Source organism: Gallus gallus, chromosome Z, assembly GCF_016699485.2.
Source record: "Gallus gallus isolate bGalGal1 chromosome Z, bGalGal1.mat.broiler.GRCg7b, whole genome shotgun sequence".
Taxonomy (NCBI): Eukaryota; Metazoa; Chordata; class Aves; order Galliformes; family Phasianidae; genus Gallus; species Gallus gallus.
In genome coordinates, this window is record NC_052572.1 from 32098307 (window position 1) to 32115319 (window position 17013).

At 35.5% G+C, this 17013-nt stretch overlaps 1 protein-coding gene across 7 annotated transcripts in view; it reads right to left on the bottom strand.

The window, feature by feature from the left end:
- Positions 1 to 1097: 1097 nt before the first annotated feature.
- The window catches only part of ZDHHC21 (zinc finger DHHC-type containing 21), a 44062-nt gene continuing 28146 nt past the window's right edge, over positions 1098 to 17013 (bottom strand). For 6 of the 7 annotated variants that reach the window (XM_015280106.4, NM_001031438.2, XM_040655583.2 and 3 more), the window contains 2 exons: positions 8412 to 8455; positions 1098 to 7917 (listed from right to left, as the gene is read on the bottom strand). In XM_015280106.4, the coding sequence (XP_015135592.1) occupies positions 7785 to 7917; positions 8412 to 8455 (177 nt within the window). In that variant the 3' untranslated portion in view covers positions 1098 to 7784. Of the gene's footprint in view, positions 7918 to 8411; positions 8456 to 16590; positions 16636 to 17013 lie in introns of those variants that run through there. The other variant, XM_040655584.2, reaches the window with a different exon arrangement.

The window sequence follows — 17013 nt, forward strand, 5'->3', positions numbered from 1 at the left end:
CCATCCTTCCTCAAGCCTGTTTACTCAGCTGGATGTCCACAGGGTCCAATTTTCCCTCCAATTGCCCTTGCACACTAATATAATTGCAGCTCATATGGTTAATTGGTCAGCCTACAGCAGCGTTTCCATGCATTTGTTCATCTGCACTACCTGGCAGCCTCTTTAAATGAATTTATAGACTGAAAATACTATTGAATACTTCATTTCATTCAGTTTATAAAAGGACACAACACATCAAGAAATACTTCCAGGAGCTTTAGGCATTAAAAATATTGTAGTGTACACATTACAATAATTTTTATGGGCAAGTGGGAATAGATCTCTGTTTCCACACACCAAGAAGTAGGCATACAGACACAAAATTCAGTTGTACCTAATTTGCAAATACTAAAATAAATAAATTTCATAGTAGAGATCAACTGGATTGGAAATCATTATGTGGGGAAAAAAGGCCCAATAAAATTGTAGACAAGCAACTGAACTTGTTGGCAGTAGGCAAGAACGGCCTTTTCTGGAATACACACAGAACACAGAATTTTACAGGTTGGTTTTATGCTGCTGTGGAAGGCCCAGTATGAAAGTGATTTTTATTACTGTTATTACCAGAATCCAGTTCATGTGTTGAAATAGAAGATGCAAGTCCTGTGCCACAAACCATCATCACGTAGTTTGGACTCCCTTATTCATGAAGTGTTACAATTCAGCTATTTTAATCATTTCCTTGCAGGCATAACCACTGGCTTTTTGCTTCTGCTCACTTTTCTTGCAGTGGATCTTCCCAGGTCTCTAAATAATTTCTGCTATGTCTGAGACTACTGCTCACACCAAAATCAGCAGCTCCTATTTTATTACTTTCTGATGCATTTTTTCTGTGGTCACTAATATTTTATTTTGTACATCTAAACCTAATAACTCGTATGAATGAAACCAAAATGTATGAGCTATCTCTGCATTGACATCTCTGGCACCAGTTTGTATTTATATGAAACAGGAATGCTGGCAATTCAGATCCCTTTAACTAGCTCAGATAGGAAAAGGATTCCAGGAAAGATTATGAAAGGTTTAATACACTGAACAAAAAATATACAAGCCAAAGGTTCTTTTTAAAAAAAAATCTCTATTTTTGCAATTTGATAAGTGGTAATTTATAAACTTTTAGGAAATACCTACAACATAAGTTTCCATCCAAGTAGGGTTCACACAAACATTCCAGAAAACGCCTTGATGTTGTGTGCTTGCACTTGCCACTACCACTGCTCACAGAATTGTTTGTTTTTACATTACATACAAGAAGTCAGAAGACAAAAAGTGAGGGAGGTTTAATGCATCAGTATAAATGCATTGACATAATTTAATTACTGAAGTAAGAAATTTAACCAGTGCTGTAACTAATGCCATCATAGACACTTCTATTGAAAACCAGACCAGGACTTCAATGTTTCTGCCAACACCCAGTTGTTCACTTGAGAAGAAACAACAGAGATAATAAGAACTTTACTCTTTATCAGACTACAGTTTCCCAAAGCCATCAATGCAGATTGTAGATTAATCTTGTAAAACAAAAAGTATTGAGTAGTGACAGCTATTTGAAAAGAATTGGGAAAATCTAAAAACAGATTCAGAAAATAGAAGCAAAGTAGCTGAACAACTACATCAATGTTAAAGAAACTCAGAGGAGAAAAAGAAACTTAGATTTTTTTTAATGCAAAACAAAGACTTCTAAAAAATACAGTCGATAAGAAATTCTCAGTAGGAATGAAAAAGTAATCCAAAGTTTAATAAAAAAACAAAACCGGAAACATTACATGAATAAAGAAAGTGAAATAGGACAGTGCGTTCTTTCTCAGCTGGACATACTCTTTGACTTTCAGATTTGATTTGATAATGCCAGATTTGATTATATAATGCCAGAGAATGTTTCTCTGTTTTGATATTATTCAGCCTTTCCCCTCATACATCACACTTTCTCAACTTGTATTGGATCTCATAATTTCAACAAGTTTAGTGTAAACATTATTCAGAATTGTTTGAAAACATTCAAGATTAAACAAAAGCAAATTAGTCAGTCATGCAACCATATGTGAGTTACAAGACTCAGGGTAAGAATTTGTAGAAATCAGTATGATTTTGCTATCTGGCACCCGGGTCAAAGCTGTTAAGCAGACAGCGATAATTTTCAATCTATAAATTATACTGTGACCTTCAGTACCTCAGTCTTTAGAATGTGCACAGAAATACCTATTCACCCATACACACAGAAATTACAATTATATTACAATTTCAGTATATTCTACCTCAAATATGTTGTATTATTACATGTATTTCAGTGTGAACTGGAGTTATTCTTACAGTTACACAGGCAATTCTTATGTGACCCTTGTTGCAACAGCTGACTTTAATCGTATTCCACTACAGCTGGGAAAAGTGGACATCAAATGCCATTGAGCAGTTTCAGCAAGATGGAAGTCCAAGGCTGAACACAGCTCACAGATGCAAGTTCATGAATGAATCTTGATGGTCAAATAACCTACCCCTAAGAAAGTAGCATAAAAATCTTTTGAAGAACATTTGGAAGTATTCAGGAGCACGACCTTGAGTGAACACTGTAAGTGCTGATTCTTTCCAAAAGAAAACTCAAGCAGCACCTCTATGACTCAACCCACTTTGAAGTCCTGATATTTTTACTAATTTAGATATAGATTCATTAGTGTACAAGAATTAGTTACTTTTATCTTTAGTAATGCAGGAGGCAACTCTCAGTATATTTTATGCAGTCTTAACTACTAACGCTATTAACCTTAAAAATCACAAATGTAAAAGTTAGTAGAAAAATGACATGCCTGTACATGATACTGTGTAGTAGTAACAATGGTATTTATTTTATGATATAAACAGCATACCAAGTAGGAATGTGTCACCTTATAATTCCATACCTGCCCAAGTTACTCTACCAGAGCATCTATTCTGATCAGTATGAATGTGGCCTAGTCTATGCTGGTATGTGCTGGAAGCTATAGAAGGAAGCTATGAAAAAAGATATCAAAGCTGAAAATGAGGGCAGATGAATGTACAGAAGTCATTCAAAGTAGAAGCTTTCACATAGTACCGAATTCACTACAATGGAAGTGATTTTGACTGGGTAAATGAGACAACAGTCAGCCTAAAAAAGTCTGGTTTCGAATATATGGAGAATCTCTCCCAGGGATAATTTCTCCCTACATCAAGCAAATGCTTCTAAAAGGTTCAAACAAAATGAGAAATCATTATAATCATGATTTTATTGGAAAAACTACCTGCAACTTCAACCTGTAAGCCACGCATTGAGGTTATTTTTAAATTTAACTTTCTGTTTTTCAAACATAACAATTCAGTGCTGTTAGGTCTAAGCTAGGACCGTTTTCAACAGGAAACTAACTTACCCAAACTAAAGCAAGTCTCATGCTTAAGACAAAGTAAAAATTAAGCTGCTAGAGATATGAGACCTAATGTTGAGAAGGTTCTTCACGACTTCACACTAGCTAGCATACCACAAACTCTGAGCAACATTGATGGATCATCTCAAATTGTGGCAAGATGAGCCTCCGCCTCTGGCAGTTGCAGCATACTAAGCTGTAGCCTAACCTTGAAAACTTGAAAACGTGTGCCAAGGAAAAAACAAAGCGTTCTCTGAGGAGAATGATCTGACCAAAGAGGAACAAGACCTGAGAAGTTTATATGCTGGGCTTGTGATACACGTACAGACCTTTATAACATTCTTTCTACATATTAGCATTGCTGGACAAGTACCACGTTCAGTCAGATACGTTCATTGGGTTCAAATCTTTGTCTCTGGACTTCAACAAGAGATTCAAGATTTCATGGCTGGAGAAAATCTCATAGTTTCTGAAATGCAAAAAATGGAGTAGCACCTTTGTATTCTGACAGTTAACCCTCAACCAGTTGCAGGATTATGACTGAAAATGTATTTCTTACACACTGTGCTAAAAAAAATCCATTTATTATTCCTGCATACATATCAAAACTGTAGAACTAATATTGAATGAGAAGTACAAGGTGGTACTAATGAATAATCACACTGTTTTACGAAACTTAGTCTTCAAAGGCAGATACCATGGAAGTACATTTAGTTTCTATTCTGGTACTACTGCTAGAGGTAATATTAAGTATTGCTGATTGGAATATCTGTAGATTAAGCAACATTCTTTTGTCCAAAAAAATCAGGACTGTAGCAAACAAAACACTTTTAAGGAATGTAATGATATGTCCAGTTGGGAAATTGAGAAGAGTCAGTCAACAGTACTAAGCTTTGTCTTTGTGATAATGTTGTTCCAGTAAGGCTACATCACCTTCTTATTTTTAGCAGCAGCAAAATTAAGTCCACAGTGAAGACAAAGATTAGAGATGACAAAGTTAAACAATACATCCAAATGTCAGCAACTTCATATACAAGAGACAGCGGCAGTCTGCTACAAGTTATGTCCTTCTGGTAGGAAGGATAGCAAAATACAGTATATAATGTGCTATAAAAAGGTGTTCCAGGCTAATTACAATTTCAGGTTACCAAAAACCCATCTTATTATCATTTATTTCATCTGAATGCAAAGATGAAAAAGATTCTCTTTCACAGTACTACTGATACCTTGTCTGTGTCCCTACATTCCTTACATTGGTGCAGAGTGGCCTGGTAGAATAAAACGTTTTAATTGTTTCGAAAAAGTATAATTTATTGAATAAAACTAGACGACTGTAAAATGAACATTAGAAGACTTGCATAATGATGGCCTGGGTACTTAAACTGCAAATACTTGCTCTTTTCAGCTTCACTCAACTCAGTAAGCTGAAAAACCAAAACATTTGGCCCCATCTTCACTTCCACCGTTTTATGAAGTTTCCCTTCACACTCACTCACTGTAGATCAAATCCAAGTAGAATAATTCGATTAAGCACTTTAGAATGCATTTTTTAATTTATTATTTATTGTTTGAAAGAAAAGTCACCTGATTCTGAAAATTTTCTGTAAAAGTTCCACATGCTATACAACATTTGATGCGGGCCCAAGACAGTGTCTTTTTAAGACGCAGTCTTGTCTTGCGATGTTCATCTCTCCACAAGCACAGACACACACCCAAATCATGCAATTGTTGCTCCAGATAACCACTGTGCAGTAATGAAGAATGACAGCTGCGCACCATCCTTGCTTCAGGCCAAGAGTCAACCGTCGTTGCTTAATATGGCCAAAAGAGGGCACTTCGAGAATAAGAGAGGAAAGGCTCTACATCACACTTGAACGTTAGCTAGGCAGACTACAGTCTGAAAACACTACTCAGCCTCAGAGACCAAACACGTGCTAATGTCTCAAGCCTAAAAATTCATCAGCATTAACTGTAAACCATGAGAAAAAGTGCAAGGATGTCTATATGCATGCCCTGTTAGCCACTCAGAGCATGTTTATCCCCAATCTCTGCCTTATCAGGACAGATTTTTCTGTTTCATATCTCCTCTTTTTTAAAAATACAGGAAAAGAGTTGAACATTTATCCCTACAGGACAGGTAACATTCAGTGGTCTCATTACTTCATTGTATATATCATGTAAAAAAAAATTAACTGAGGTTCCCAGAGCTGAGGGGATTCAGTATTTATAGAATTGGTTCTCTATGTACAGTTAACCAAGAGAGTGATATCAGGGAACAGAAGGAATAAAATACATGCCCCCATCACAAATGTATCAAGAATAATTATATTGTTGATCCTCTCTCTTAACAAGCATCAAAGTGTAATGACCTGCTATGAAAACTGATCAGCGTGAAAAACTTTTAAAAACCAAAAGAGTTTTTCTCATCTAAATATTGGCACGTATACCAAAACTGACTGCTAGTATTCCCCTAAGTGCTTCACAGAGACTATAGTAATTGAAGTACTTCCAAAGAAAAGTGAATACAGGCATTACTTTATAATAATAAATACACATATTCTTTTTAATTTCAAGTGCTAGTTTGGCCTTCTCATCCACTCTCCTCAAGCTCACCTTTATGTACTGCTGCCAATTACTATCTTAAATTCCGAAGTTACATCTATAAATGCAGCAACAAAGAACAGTTGAATATTAGGCTCAACATTTAAAAGAAGAAAGTACTGTATTTATTTTTAAAGAGAGAAGGGAAGTAAAGTCAGTTCAAATGTTAGAAGTTCAGAAAAAATTAAGTTAGTCAGAAAAACTAAGAAGTTAAAATTCATGTTATTTTAAGATGATTCTTTTTGCAATTTCAGTAATCAAAATGGTTAATTCAGTAAAGGAACATCCACCATAAGCAGTGACTGTATTAAGATTTTAAGGAGAAGATCTAAAAGTTAATTGTGAATAGCATTCATGACAAATTTAGCCCTTCGCTTTCAATGAACTGTTTGCAAATTAACTGTGATTCTCTGCAAATTCAGACTACCTGGTGCATACTCTGAGTCTGTGCCTTTAAAAATTACCCTGTCACTTGGCTGTCATTTAAGGTGGATCCTGGTCCTGTTAGACTAGACAACAAACGGTATAGGCATTGCAGCTGTGAATCTCCCATGAAAATTCACACTTTCAAGAATCACCAGTACTTCTTTCTAGCATTTGTACAGATATACAAGGCTATCATAAATTACATATTTTTTTCCAGATACAGAAGAGTCAAGCCAGTTCTGGGAATCATTGTCACTTCACCACAATGTAAATGATGCTTTCTTTGGTTAATAACTTCCATAAATAAAGGGCCCCAAACAAGCTATTGTACATCAGTACAGTGCCCTATTCCTCTTACTAGCAAATATCTGTATCTCTATATAAATATTTTTACATATTTTCACAAATACTTCCCATCTACAAACACCTAAATCAATTCCAGCTATCTGTGACTAAGGAAGAGAACGTGTGAAATGTTTATTACTCTAACGACAATAGTCTATTTCTTATGGTACATTACGCTGACAAATTAAATATGCAATTTTAGAAAGTAATCATCCTTGTATACGTACCATACTTTTTTGTTGTTGTTGTTGAATTATTGCAAAGAAATCCTTGGAGTATTAGGGACAACATGCTTTGCATCTGCATGTCTTACCCCGTGACTTTTCATAAATACATAAATATTTTCCACTGAGACTATATCTGTTCAGAAGGATGACTGTAAAATGTAAGATCTCTCTATATAAACATATACGTGTATTTATAATAACCTCTCCAAGAAAAGTTTAGGAAAACGTCTGCTTGTTTTAAATGCTGCCTTTTATAGTGCAGTGCTGCATGGTCAAAATCATGCGTCACAAATAAATGGCAGTATTGGAGAATTTTAAACACAAGCAGCAGAAACAAAGACCTCATATTATCTAGAAGACCTACAGATAGAAACAGTAAAAAAAAATAAGACACTTAGTGGGAAAGCTAACAATCAATGTAAACTTCAGTGTTTCCTACCAGAGGAAAAAAAAGAGAAAAGAATCATTACTATCAAACAAATAGTGTAAGACTGCATTCCAGTCATTTGTTTTTACTATTAACTTCAAAGATAGATGAAATCCTGTTGGAAAGCTGATTTGGAAGTGAATATACCTAAATGTAAACATAGAAAATGTATTAATTTCTAAACAGAATCAAGACCACTATTAAAATAAAGCTTGGGACACACTGTGATGTCTACAATTGGTGGGTAGTTTTTAATTGACTTGACGACTGTCATAGTCCTATTATCATAAAACCTGCAACGCATTTCCAGCATGGAGGACCCATCTGTGCCCACCATCCATCTCTTTAGACGTGATTGGCAAAGTGGTAGGGAGCTCGCAGTGGTTGCCTCTGTCTGAAAGGAATAAACCACAGGATCTTCCAGCGAGTGCCAAAAACTTCTGAGAAGGTCTGCTGCCATGGCTTTCGGGGCCTTGATCTACAGAAGATAGCATTATTAGTGAAAGACAGCACTCCCAAGGTGCACTTCAGTCAGTTAAAACAATACACGTTGGCTAGGGATCCGCTACTGGACTTCTTTCACTGTTGCCTGCAGCTGCAACTCAGCTTCAGAAAACAGAAATTATCTATGTCATCAATCAGATAAAGGTAACTTTTGAAGCAGAGAAGAACCTCAGAGTCAATGAAATGTATGTCAAGAACATAGTAGCAAGTGTTTTTTCATCTGTATTTTTCTATGAAAATACAATTTCATTCATCTATTTGTAAGGAAGGAGAAAGAATAATGTGTGTCTGCTTTGTATAAAACCGATTATTACATTACATATTGTTAGAGCTACTGAGATAGGAATTGTTGGGTACAGTAACATACAAAATAATTTAAACAGTGCCTTCAGTTCCTTGCCTGTCTCACACAATTAAACAAGCAGCTACTCGTTCAGCAAGTACATGCAGAAAGTTCACAGCACTTACATATCTTCACAGCAGTTTGACATTTTCTCTATGCTTGTTGTGTCCTGTTGAAGAAAAGAAAACAGACTGAAAAACTATTTCTTTATATTCCTATACATTAACATGCCATTGTGAAAGGAAATAAATAAAGCAGGGAACAATTCTAAGCACTTGATGCTTTGGCTTTGGTCTAGTAGGCCACATATTACTCATATTCCATACTAGTTGTAAACAGCTGTGAGATTATATGCACAAATTTATTCAGTTTGTTAAGTGATTTTTACAAACATGATGAACACGATGTACCATCATATTGTGTAGTTTTCCCGTCATAGCACACATCACAGAATACTAACAAAAACTACAGCGTTATTGAAGTTCAATTCAGATATTACAATTAATTCACAAGACAATTAGAAGTACTGCGTACAAAGTAAACTCTTGCCATACTTTTCATAAGCACTCATTCTAGACTTGGAGTAGTCCACTGAGATAACCACAGGAACTAAATACATTTATACCTTCATAAAATGGAACCATTAACAGAAGCAGTACTTTGAAAAGCAGGAACTAGTAAGAAATGTTGCAATGCTGATCTTAACGTGTATCATAATGCAAACATTATGGTAAGAATATACTAGCCATTTCTAGAGATATGTGTTAAAAGTAAATATTATTGTTTTAAAACTCAGCAAAAAAATAAACAATATCCAGAATGAAGATGCCCCTTCTGCTAAGAGTAAACAAAATCATGCTTTCCTGAACATAATTAACTTAATAAGTCACTAGGTTTTGTAAGCAATAGATCAATTTAAGCTTGAATCATCTCCAAATAGAACTTCTAGAACTACAAACAATAGTGCTTTTCTCACTTCCACACTACGTATTTAATGAAAAGCATGCTTTGTAGGAAACTATCACTTCAACTCCAGCAGAATTAGTGTTTCAAAGCACTGCCACAGCTCATAATATCTGAAAATCATTAATCAGATCCAAAATACAATAATTCAAATATTTTTTATGGTTCCATCTTCTTTTCATGGCAGCTTGATATTTCCCTTCACTCTTCATTCTTTAGGCATGTACATAATGCACCTGTCAGATTATACCAGCATCTGAATGAAACTGAGAGCTTGTCTTTATTATACCAGACATCCAGAGATGCAAAGGATGTGGCTTAATTAGGCTGTGACTTTGTTAAGTCATCTGGAAACACTACCTAGCAATAGAACTGTGCTCCTTGGCTGTTCTTGCCATCCGTGCACTCCATTCAGTACAGGCACTGCTGGGATTCTGCTACCCTCTTTCACAAACATTTGAAGGGCACTGGTAAAAGTAAACTGGGATGTAACAAAGGAATTTGCATCCCTCCTTCACTGAGCGTAGGTGTCCTCAATTCCCCTTGTCAAACTTTCATCTTCTAAATCTTCTTCCTGACCACGACTAGTCTTGGAAGAGGATCCCTTTACTGACTGCAAAATTGCACAAATTTAAATTCTGCCCTGTGGCCTTCCTGCTGAACTCTAGATTCACTACTGCAAAGGAGAGAAGTTGCCCATTCTTACTCCAGCCCACCAGGAAGAAAATATTCCTCCCTGTTCCTGTAGAAAAGGCGTACCCACAGCAGATTATATAAATCCATTCTGGACCCATCATTAGGTGGATTTGAACAACGGCTCAAGAGTGAGAGAGGACCCGACTGGAGACAGCAGACTGTAAATAATGCTTTCTGTTCCAACTCCTATAAATAAACCTTATGGGCCTGCCTGGCATATCAGCCTGCCTTCCCTCCCCTCACCTTCCACAGGCAGCAGCAAGAAAGCATTAGAAGACGTTAGCCATTTTCCCCATTACCACAGGATTGGGCTGCACAGCCAAAGAATATGCTGTTTCCTTGGCCTAGCTTTTTGTCTAGTTCTTGTCTGACCAATGAACATCACACACAGCTGAACAAATAAGCCCAGATATTACTTCCATGATATATCAATGAGGTTATAACAGTGGTTTCATGACATGCCCCTTCCATAACTGCAAAAATATCACTGGGAATTATCTTCTCATCACCGCAAGTTGTCTATCTGATGGTACAAAATACTACTGGTATATTTGAAAGCAGTGACTGGTAACATGTTTTAGAACAGTGCTATGCTAGTCTAGACTACAACTGATTTCCAGCTATCAAGGATTTACATTACCATTACACAGAAGGAATCTTAAAATAGCTTTGGGTGCAGATACTCGGTAACAAACTAATACATAAAGCACAGCTTTTTGCTCTTTCTCTACATGGTCTGTTCATTAATGTGTGTGTACTGCTACCTAAAATATTATATTTGAGAGATTTTTAGAGCAATTCCCTGTTAGGAGATGGAGAAGGGGGAAGTTGTATTTCTATTTAGCTGTCATGGCACTGAGACCTGAAGGATGCTCCTCAGTGTGTGCTTGTGTCAAAAAAACAAACCTCTGCCAAGTGCAAAAAGCACCACAATAGGACCTGCCGAAAGCGTCCACAAGAAAAGGTTGTCAAACTTCCAAATCTTTCAAACATACTAAGTATTTCATTTGGATAGGAAGTCAAAGAAAATACTCTTTTCTTTCGTTCTTCTCGCATTAAAGTTCTAGAATCCACTTTATCATCCTTTTGCTTTACGGTGAAAGAATTGGACTAAGCAGCCCATCTTTTCTTTCTGGGATACCTTTTCAGAATTTATATTAAAAAACAAAATCTTTATAGACACATTTTAAAAGCTGTGAGCTAGTGCTTGAGGGAACGGGAGGAAACATCTCTCTTTGAAGTTTAGCTACTTAACAACTGCTGGAGACTAGCTTACCCGAATTCCCCCCCTGCTTCCCTCTCCCAACACCACTGCCAAACAGCTGGACTCATTTGAAATGTATTTTAATTTGACAGTGAAACAATTTACCTTTTCACATGAAAGTGAAACTTCACAGCACCCCAGGAAACTCAGCAGCCCCCTTGCAGATGGAAGAGGAAGGAAAGGGAGATATATTCTTCTTTCAGAAAATAGAAGGAGGACCAGGAGGACCAGAATAACCACTGTTCTTCTGAACGTGTCCTGTTCATTAATGTATCTCATGAATGGCTTTCAACAAGAATATCACCTCACTTACCTACTTATGCATTTAATGCATACAAAGGCTTTATTACAACATCGGCATTACTGCATTCAGCCTAAGAGGCTTTGTCTGTCTGCATATACTATCAGCTCGGATTACTATTAATAGAACACTTCTAAGAATTTTTTGGGTTTGTTGGATTTTTTTTTTCTCCCAGACTCATAGCCAATGCTGATGTTTAAATGCTTTAGGGAGTTGGTACTCATACAGAAGTTTAACATCACTTGGTATGAACAACCTTGTTATACCTACTTAGCCCTAGTAACCTCTGTCTTCAAGAAAAATACTGAATTTACTGTAAGTCAAAATTGACTAATGAGGAAATGATCAGTTTTACACAGTGGGTCATCTGGACCCCAAAGCGATTGGGAACACCTGGCTATTCAGAGATACACACCCACCATAAGTGTCTTAAAGGAGAGAAAAAAAATCATAACTTAGTGAGAAAGGCAAAAGAAATTCGAGGAAGTAAACACAGAAATCGTTAACCGTGTATAACTTTAAAAAGAGACAAAGGGAAAAGTGCTCAGATGCTGCTGAGGAGATGTAACGTGTTTGGCTGGTTTTATATTGTGTTTTTTTGTTTCTGGGTTGTTTCTGTGTTGTTTTTTTTGCGTTAAGGACTTACTACAAGTTGAGCAGCTTGCCTGCTCTAAGTAAGCTACTGCAACAGCTAATACTGTTAGGAATGATAGGAGTACTGAGCGAATTCTGTAGACTTAAGACTAATTTGCAAATGAATGCACCTGTGCTACCTACAAAAAGAGAAAGAAATCTTCCACATCTGCATTTTCAGTAAGTATAACCAACTGCCTCAAAAAGGAGGTTTCAAGAAAGATCCCATGCACTGTTTAACAAATTGTGCTATGGAATGAGATTCATCATGAACTAATTTATGATGGAGCAAGCACGTGGAAGAAATGTTTTCCTCTAAGTGGTTCATGTTTTCCAAAGAGACGCAGTAATTCATAACTCACAGAACTAACTCCAAATCATGTAGCCACAACCTCTGGTTCAATCTTACTTCTGTACTTGCTTAAAGTGATGTGCAATTGATACTGCTTTATTTAATGCTCATATTAGAAGAAGGCAAGCAGTAAGTCCCACTTTCTTAACTGATTATTTTCAAAGATTTAGAACACAAAAATCAGCTTGGAAGGATGATAACATGGGAAGAGGAAAAACAAACAAAACTTGGCAAGTCTTCCTGGACTTGCAACCACTGCATTCTCATGAAAGTACCACTCCGAATAATCCATCAACTTTTCATTCCTTCTACCTATCTTTTCTTGTTTGTATGGAAATGGCAGACGAGCACTTGAGGGATACCAAACACTGAGCGTCTCACAAAAAGGAAACTGAGCATTTCATAAATTTCCCACGTTGGCATTAATTACATTTTGATTTTACATATGGCTACCTTTTAGCATTGTTTTCTTAATCTTGAATTCTTACATAAGAAAATAGGAATAGTTTTATCAGTATCAGTTTGGTTCAGTTTGAAAATTAGCGGTTGACTTCTAGCTTCTATTTTTTAAAATCCTTAAATGAAAAAAAAAAAGAAGCTATGTTATATATGTAAGGAATATTCCCACACACTTCTAGTCTCTGATGCATTGTGTTTATAAGACTTCTTATGCTTTTGTCAGTTATTACTAAATGATTCAGTGAAAGACAACATGACAAATTAGGAGTGCAACTGCAAAGAAGATGGTACAGATTTCCTCAGTCTATTTCCAATCCATGGGGTGTTAGGTGCAGATGCCTGCTTGACCACAAACCACATGACAAAACATGCCTATTATATTTCTTGATACATACCAATAAAAAAAAATATATATATATATATATATATATATTAAGGAAAGAAAGGCTTTGCAAGGCTAGCAACTGGCTGTCCTCACACAGAAGTAATTTTAATTGTCTCATGTCTGAATTTGACAACCATGTACTTGGCCCTGAGAGCTGGCATACACTGTTATTATAGTTAAATAACTATTTTCAGCTGTTCCAAGGTAATTCTCTTATTATTTAGAAAAATTACTGTGTTCTATCAAGACTTCTTCCCTGGGCAGTGAAGAAGGTATTACTGGTATGGTATTTTTCTTTCTTCCTTGCAAAATATAAAATATCTTTGACTCAATTTTCAACGTAATGCATTTGTTAAAACTAAAGTAAATAATGGTTCTCAATAAAAGTATTCTCAGTTTATCTAAAAACATGTCGTGAATTAAAAGAGATGAGATCTTCTGTCACTATGGATGTTTTACACTTGAATTTATTCTGATATTTTAAATAGCTCGTGAGAGAGCTTTTTAAAAGAAATTAAAGTTTTATTTTGATGGAAAGTACGTGGACTTGTAAGACTGGCAGGATATATTTCTTTAAAAATTAAACTAATTCCTTCTCTGTTTGAGAAAAATAAGTTAGAGATTCAATTTAAACAGTTAACAAAATCTCATTCAAAGACCAAGACCAATTAATTCCTGACCAATTAATTTATTGGACTTCATGTAGTCTTCTAATAGGAGATTTATGTATCAGCAGATTAAAGGTGGAGACAGGAAAAGGAGAATGGATAAGAAGAATGGAGTAGATACAGGCTGACGTGACAGGTTCACATGAACTTATTTTTCCATTGCATCTCTGATTTCAAATTATTAATTGGGTTTATACTTTACATACATTCTGTTCTTCCTCTACAATTTGTATTTCACAGTTTATTATAACCAGGTAAAGTATGTTCTTGCCTAGGCATACTGATTTCCCCTTTAAACCCCAATTTCTTCTGCGCTAAACTTAATTACGAGGATTAATAGTTCTTTGATTACATTTTTGCCATCCTTTGGGGCGGGGGGAGGAGGAGCCCTTATTATTTCACTAATCAAAACAGTATTTAATAGATTATCTGATTAAAGATATGATTACAAATATTTTTAGCAATAAGATACTTATTTCTCAAGAAAAAAAGCATTTTAGCATGACTACAGCACTCACACTTGCAATATATTAAGCAGTAACGGATCAATACTGTAAAATATGTTAAAAAAAATTAACAGCCTTTTGATTTTGTTCATAGAATAAATTCACTTGCATTATTTTGTGTTTCATCTCTGGTAAAATTTTGTCTGACGCTGATATTCTACGGAATTATATTTCTTCTGTATTTTTATTGTTTGTGTTTCATTTTGCATTATGTTATTACATGAAATGATACTTCTAAAGGAATTAAGTGCTTGAAAATATTCCTTTGGGATAAAAACATCAAAAAATTTATTTGTACGACTTCCACTTTTCTCATTTCCTCAAAATGAAAGTTGTTTTATTTTCTTTAGAAAATAACTGAAACCCTGATCAAAATGAACAATGCTCCTCAACACATTCTCACTTTATCAGTCACAGTAAGAAGACATTGAATTGTCACAGGTTAGTAAGTTTAGGATGTTCATGTTGAGATATATCTGTTCAGCCAGACAACAAAAATACCACTGAAATGCATTTGCTACTTGAAGGTAAAAAGGAGAAACACTGCAGCAACAATACAAGATAGTACATAACAAATATCAACACTTAAACATGCTTCTAAAGAGACAAATTTATGTGGATAGGCATCATATTGTACAGCAGACAGACTGTTGAACACCAGCTGTTAAACTATTTTCCTTTCCATTCTCCTCAAGGCAAACGGAGGGAAATTTCTCTACCACATCCACACAGCACTGAGGCTCCAGGATACTGGTATATCACAGTGCACCATTCAAACCATCAATTAACAGGAAACCCCGGCAGCATTAATTAAATTAATAAAGTCACTGTCCACTTAGGTTATGATAATACATATGCTCCCTTGCATAAAGAACATGTGGTAGCTATTAAATTTATAGAAGTCCATCCATTACATAGTTTTGCCCCAGAAAAACAAGTTACTTACTGAGTAATTTTAAAGAAAACGGTGTGCCTGCTATACTGACTTAAAATCACAGAAAATTCTACTTGATGGACTGTAGTGGAAAAATAAAGAAAACGTATATAATTTCATATGGTTTGTTTGAACATATGGAAAAATGAAAACACTAACTGTTTAGAGTTTGAAATAAAAAACAATCAAAGGTAATCCTTTAAAATTAGGGTTCAGATTAGTCTCTGCAAAGGAAGCTGTTTAACTGAAACATCTGGTAGTGTTATGTTGAGAGACAGACCTTTTTTAACTTTGGAAATGAGATTAGTAGATCCGTTATTTGTAAGTGTCCGAGTAATTTCTAATTATTTTATCTGGGTCACAGATAATCCGCTTTTACAGGGCTCCCACAATGACATCAGAGGATCACTGCTGAACTGATTATCCTGTTACCTTCCACCATCCATGGGAAGATGGGATTTTCCCTTTGTACAGAGGAAGAGAAAGAGAGAACTGTCTGATTGCTTTAGACAGGTGGCAGCCAACAAAACAAAAAACAGCGCAGATCTTGAGAAGAAATCAACCCTCACATATGCAAAAGGCACCACGTGCCTTACAACAGGCCACAGATTAATTGAGTATTTTTAGTAGTTTCTGGTGCAACTTAAAAACCTCACTCACTGGATGCAAAGCAAAAATGTTAAAAAAAAGTCACTTTGCAACATATCAAGATGATCAGATAAATCATTATTTAAATGCTGTGCCATAGTATTTATTACTTGAACTACAGTATTATCTTGTAAATCAAACATAACTGATACGTCAGAATCTTACCATATCAGTAGAAAACCCGTATTTTTTAATATATAACTGTTGAAATTATGCAAAAACAAGAACAACAAAAAAACCACCACCACCACCAAAAACCATACTGATTTCTGTAAGCAGAACTGGAACATGATTCTATGATTCAATGAGCAAAACAGACAAGTGCAAATGCCAGGGCTGGTCTTCTACAAATATGTACTCAAGTAACCTACAGTTTCACCTTTTTAAAGGAGCCTGGATTACAGCTCTTTACCTCTTGTAATCATAAATTTGAAGCAATCCGTAGCTGATAAGAAGACTTTTTTATTTCCTCTTGATGAATTTATGTCTTTTCATATGAATAAATTTGGTTTATACACACTTTTCTAGGAAAACAAGTACCTGTTGTGTATAAAAAATAACAAGAGTGAACTTCTTAAAAAAAATGTGAGGAAAATGTGTCTTCATAGAGGAAACAAGCTTCTGGACACTATTTGATGTAACTTCTAATCAAATTTTTTTTATGTGATATAAGGATAACTGCAGAAAAAAGGCGGGAAATGGAAATAAAATGCTCTTCAAGATTTGCTCTTAAGTTCAGTGCAAAATATTCTTCCTAAACAAACACTGAATTTGTCATTGCAGCACAGCTTCATCAACTGGCATAAGCAGTAGTTACTCAAGATGGCATATTTTGGATGTTTCTGTAGAAAACTTATTTTTTTTCTAAAATGGAACTGTCTCAAGCGAAATATTTACTTATATATAAATACTTTTTTT